This window comes from Camponotus vicinus, unplaced genomic scaffold, assembly GCF_025532165.1.
Source record: "Camponotus vicinus isolate PSW18456_S1 unplaced genomic scaffold, iyCamVici1.0 SCAF_1, whole genome shotgun sequence".
NCBI lineage: Eukaryota > Metazoa > Arthropoda > Insecta > Hymenoptera > Formicidae > Camponotus > Camponotus vicinus.
In genome coordinates this window covers 28,279,774-28,285,469 of record NW_028141945.1, presented here as the reverse complement: position 1 = coordinate 28,285,469, position 5,696 = coordinate 28,279,774, and the positions used below count along the sequence as shown (strand labels likewise).

Here is a 5,696-nt window from a genome sequence, read left to right as displayed (position 1 = left end):
TAACTTCTACATTAACGGCACACGTATGTATGTACATACATACATAAATATAATGAAAAGTATTTTGCTCACTGTATACAGGATATACCAAAACTCATAATCAATCTTTCAAAGACAGATTCCTGGGATCATTTGGAGACGATTTTTCCTCAGCGAAAATGTCGATGAAGGCCATCATTTTTGCATGTTCCTGATTTTTATCATCATATATCTTTGCAATTAAGCCTTAAATTAAAACTCAACTAAAGTAAACTCTATTTAAAATTAATCGAAGAATGTGGTTTTGTTAATATTTTATTTCTACAAAGCTTAGTTTACGAAAACCCCCTTATTTCCAATCACTTATAATTCGAAAATTATTAGTGCCTCGACATTTTCGTTGAGGAAAAATCGTCTTCAGATGATCCCAAGAATCTGTCTCTGAAAGATTATGAGTTTTGAGACACCCTGTATATATAACTTTTCATTTTTTCACATTTCTTTTATTTTTACACAGTCATTTTATCTTTATATATGAATTGAATTCAAATTCATTGCGTACATACGTGCAGTTACTAGAAGTAAAGAAAATTAAGACAAATTAAAGAAATAAAGAAATTAAGGAAGAAAGGAAGGAAGGAAAGGAAGAAGGAAAACTAGAAAGAAAGAATTTGTAGAAAGAAGAAAGAAAAGAAAAGAAGAAAGATAGAAAAAAGGAATACAGGAAAGGAAGGAAGAATAAGAAAGAAAGAATTTACACAAACACAAAGATTTGTTCGCAGTTATTAATTTCAGGTAAATTATATAATATAAAAAATATATAAATATATTTATTATTATATTATTTTACAAAAATGATTTTTCTTATTTGAAATATGTGAATATTCTTCAAATTACATTTGTTTTGATATAATTAATATAAAATGATATTTGATATCATATATTTCTTACAAATATTTCTTCTCTTCAATTAGAAAAAAAACATTAATATCAAAAAACATTAATATTAAAGGTTCAAAAAATATGCAATGTTACTTTTACCTTCTTTCTATGATTAAATTTTGTGAAAATTTATTTTATTAGCTAATTAGTTAATAACTTAATTATAACAATAATAACATATGTTCCTTTATATATGTATATTTATGATGTATTCATTTTGTCATTAAGCTTAATATTTATGGACATTGTATATTTAATGCAAAAATTTATAATTATTTATCGAGGTTTTTATAACTATTACTTTACTCGGATATGAAGAATTATTTAACTGCATTATTAATTAAAGATTCTTTGATTTTATATGTATAAATACATTTCTTTTATTATATTCTATAAAAATGATTTTACTTAAATGAGTTGTTTGATATAATTAACATGGTTTAAATGATATTATTTGATATAATTTTTTATAAATATTCTTCTTTTTAATTAAAAAAATATGTTAACATCAAAGATTCAAAAAATGAAACTTATCCAATATTACACTTATCTTTTTTCTGCGATTAAATTTTAAAAGTTTATTTTGTTAGATTTATTAGTTAACAATTTCCATTTCTAAAAAAGATAAAATGTGTGTGTGTGTGTGTGTGTGTGTGTGTGTGTGTGTGTGTGTATATATATATATACATATAATGTCATCTTTGCCATTAACTTTAATATTGAAATATAAAGAAAAAAAAGAAGAAAGAAGGAAAACTAAGAAAGAGTTTATAGAGAGAAGAAAGATAGAAAGAAGGAATAGAGGAAAGGAAGGAAGAATAAGAAAGAGAAAATTTAAACGAACACAGATTCTGTTTGCTTATTAAGGTATATAATTTTAAAAATATATTTTTTTATTATTGTATTAATCTATAAAAATTATTTTTCTTATTTGACATATGCGCATATTCTTCAAAATATATTTATTTTGATACAATTAAATTTTTGATACAATTTTTTACATATTATCCTTCTCTTCAGTTAGAAAAAGTATGTTAACAACAAAAGTCCAAAATATATCCGATATTCTTATCTTCTTTCCAAAATCAAATTTTATAAAGTTTAATTTTATTAAATTATTAGTTGACTTAATTAAAATAATAATTACTATGTTCCTTTGTGATATATTTATGTCATTAATTTTATATATACATTCCGCGTAATTAAAATGTTTCAATATTGCTACATTATGCGCTACATATTTAGTCTCATTACTTTTGTGACAAACCATGTATATATTTTAAAAGAATATTAATTTGAAACCCGATTTCATGTAATAATATTTGTTTTGATATAATTAAAATTAACACGTTTAAAGAAAATTAATTTAATTAATTAATTAAAGCACTATTAATATTTGATTTTTATTATATTATTAAATTTTATCGTTGTCATTATCTAAATTTGAACACAAAATTTTTAAACAATTGAATAATTTATTTGATAATATAATTCTATTCTATATTTTCTTCTCCCATAATACTTTTTTTATTTAAATTCCTCTTATTTTATTTTCTATTTGTTTAAATGTTTTTTATTCTGCAAACATAAAAAATTTCTTCTTGTATTTAAAACATGTATTAAAAAGTTAAGTAAATATCTTTTATGTAAGTATATATTTATTATTTAATATAACACTATTTCCAAAAATAATTTTAATTTTCCTAATCTTATTAAATATGATTTTTATAGTAAATACTTATAGATAATAAATATTAAAAATAGGAATAAATAGTAATAATGATATTATTATAATTAATATTTATAAAAATCATTGTTAAAAGAAAATAACTTTGTATTGAAAAGAAATTTATTTTTGTAAGAAGAGAAATTTTGAAAAAATTAAATAAAAATGTTTACCGATGAACAAATACACGAAATTAAAGATGTAAATCCGAATGAATTGTTTACCAAAAATGAAGAAATTGACGCAATTCGATTATATGATTCGACAGTGTGAGTAGTAAAAATAAAATAAAAATATTACAGTTATAATTATTTTATAAAAAATATTTGTTTCAAATATATGATATGTTTTAAATATATTTTAATAAGCATGTTATACTTCACATAGAGAAATTATTGGCTTCGTGGATGGCATTGAAGCTCCACGATTAATAGGAAATAATAAACAGTATAATTTTTTTAAATTTTATCTTAACAATGGTAATGGAAAACGAATACAAATAGTAGCATGGAATAAAAATGTAGATATTGTGGAAAAGTACATACAATCAAATTATGTAAGTTAGCTTATATCTTTTATAATTTTATATTTTATATTTTAATTTATGTTTTTATTTTAATTTATATTATAATATTATAATTCATACAGAATAGATTATTTTAGTACAAATTTTATTTTATTTTTATTTATTTTTTTATTTTTATAATCTTTTTTATTTCATTTTTTTTTATTTTTTAGTATAAAAATATTGTAATATTATACCGCGTAATACAAAATTAAAAAATAATGTTTAATATTTATTTTTATATATTTACCTCCATTATTCCTTATTTCAATAGACAAGCTAACTCTGTGGATTTTATTTTTACAAGAGATTATATTATAATATAGTATAGTAATATATAGTTGTAATAATGTATGTGTTTATTCTTTTAATAAACTAAAAAAAATCTTTAATTCTATTATAATTATGTATTCAATTATAAATACTGATTCTGAAATATTTTTATTACTATATATTACTTCGAAGTAGTTTACAGCAATTAATAAATGCGTATGGAATAAAATAATTGTAAATTGTATGTCGATAGATTATATACTTAGATGGTTTACAAGCAAGACCACCAAAATTTTCACATTACAATAACGGTAGTGTACCTTTTGAATTACAAGTTCAAAGCAGTACAGTTGTTTCCACTTTGGGAAAATATGAATCTGTATCATCTTTAGATACAAAACCCGATGAAGTAAAATTGAGCGAAGTGTTTACTACATCGAATCGCATTAGTAAGTTTTATGCATTTTTCTTATATTTTTCTATATTATATTTTATATTATATACTATATTATATATTTCTTATATTTTTAATTTTTTATATTTTTAGTACAAATTTTATTAAAAAATTTTATGTTTAGTATTATAATCTTATTTATACATTTTTAAATATAATAAATAAATAATAATATATATAATAAATGATAATAAATTTGCAGTATTACAAGGATATATAAAAACGAATTTTAGTAGCGTTTATAATAATAAATTAAACAAAAAAATTGGTTGTGGATCAATCACAGATGGTACATTAAAATTGGAGATTTACATTATAAATTTTGTAGATGACAATTATTTTGAAAATGATACGGAAAGGAGACAAAATTGAAGTTATAGGAATAATGAACAATGCAGGTACATATAAATGTTTAATTATCGCTTTAATAAAGGGTGTCCCAGAATTCGCGGATACAGAATGCATAGCGTGATTTTCCGTGCTAAAAGAAAACTTTTTCTTCTGACAAAATTGCGTCTGAACACTATTTTTTAATTCATGCATAATCTGGAGCGCTCATTCGTTTCCTTTAAATTGTTCTCATTTAGAAAATAATGCTCAGACGCAATTTTGTTAGAGGAAAATATTGTTTCTTTTGGCACGGTCAATTACTCTGTGCATTCCGTATTCACGAATTCTAGGACACCCTGTATAAAATTATGTTCTATGGTTAAAATTAAACAACGTTAGATGTATAGTTACTATTACGATAAGTATTGAAAAGTTAAATATACATGCACAAGTACAAATATTATAAACATCTGTGTATATACGTGCGTGTGCATGCATGCGTGAGTGCGTGCGTGCGTGCGTGCGTGCGTGCGTGGGTGCGTGCGTGCGTGAGCGTGTGCGCGTGTGCGTGCGTGCGTGCGTGCATGCGTGTGTGTGTGTGTGTGTGTGTGTGTGTGTGTGTGTGTGCGTGCGTGCGTGCGTGCGTGCGTGCGTGCGTGCGTGCGTGCGTGCGTGCGTGCGTGCATGCATGCGTGCATTGTATACATATACTAATAAATATAAAATAAGTCTTTATATATATATTAACACAAATGTTTGTAATGTAATGGAAACAAACTCATAATTTTATATATTTTTTTACTTCATTATAGAACCTCCATATTTAATAGTCAATTCAATAAAAGATATACGTAAGCTTGATGGGCATATGTCGATGCTACAATTATTGAAAGGAGTACATACTCCAAAAAAAAAGAAAAATTAATGAAGATGAATCAATAAATAAAATTTCACAAGTAAATAAAATTTATATTTGTTTTCTATTTTATAATTCAACTATAATAAAAATTTAAATAAAATAAAAATATTATATATAATACATATATTAATATTATATAATAGATATTTACGAAATACATATTTTAAATATAAAAAAAAATATATATCTTTGTGTTTGCAGAATAAAAAACATATGTAATAATGGAACAACTAAATGAACAAAAAAAGACAGAAGTTATTATTATTTTAATCAAATTGTTTATTGTTGCATATTATTAAAAAAAGTTAATTAATGTTATTAGATTTGTTGTTTATTGTTTAATTTGAAATAATATTAAATATATATTTTATTTAATTTAAATGTAGAATTTTAATAATCTAATAAATTTGACATAATTACAAGTTACTATAATTATTCTTTGTATACGTATATATGTATATGTTGTATATTACTGTTAGGGTCATTCCACAATAGGTTGCAAGTGCCC

At 22.6% G+C, this 5,696-nt stretch overlaps 1 protein-coding gene across 1 annotated transcript; it reads left to right on the top strand.

Moving 5' to 3' along the window:
* The first annotated feature begins 533 nt into the window (after nt 1-533).
* Nucleotides 534-5,219, top strand: LOC145974025 (uncharacterized). The gene is made up of 7 exons (XM_083103765.1): nt 534-774; nt 1,654-1,788; nt 2,767-2,916; nt 3,035-3,203; nt 3,739-3,934; nt 4,142-4,337; nt 5,082-5,219. The coding sequence occupies exons 3-6, from the start codon at nt 2,813-2,815 to the stop codon at nt 4,309-4,311; spliced, it is 639 nt and encodes a 212-aa protein (XP_082959891.1). The 5' UTR covers nt 534-774; nt 1,654-1,788; nt 2,767-2,812; the 3' UTR covers nt 4,312-4,337; nt 5,082-5,219.
* The last annotated feature ends 477 nt before the right edge of the window (nt 5,220-5,696 follow it).

Coding starts and splice junctions, on each gene's coding strand:
- LOC145974025 (XM_083103765.1), top strand. CDS start 2,813: ATGTTTACCGATGAACAAATACACGAAATTAAAGATGTAAATCCGAAT. Junction 3,204..3,738: donor AGTACATACAATCAAATTAT/GTAAGTTAGCTT, acceptor GTATGTCGATAG/ATTATATACTTAGATGGTTT. Junction 3,935..4,141: donor TACTACATCGAATCGCATTA/GTAAGTTTTATG, acceptor ATAAATTTGCAG/TATTACAAGGATATATAAAA.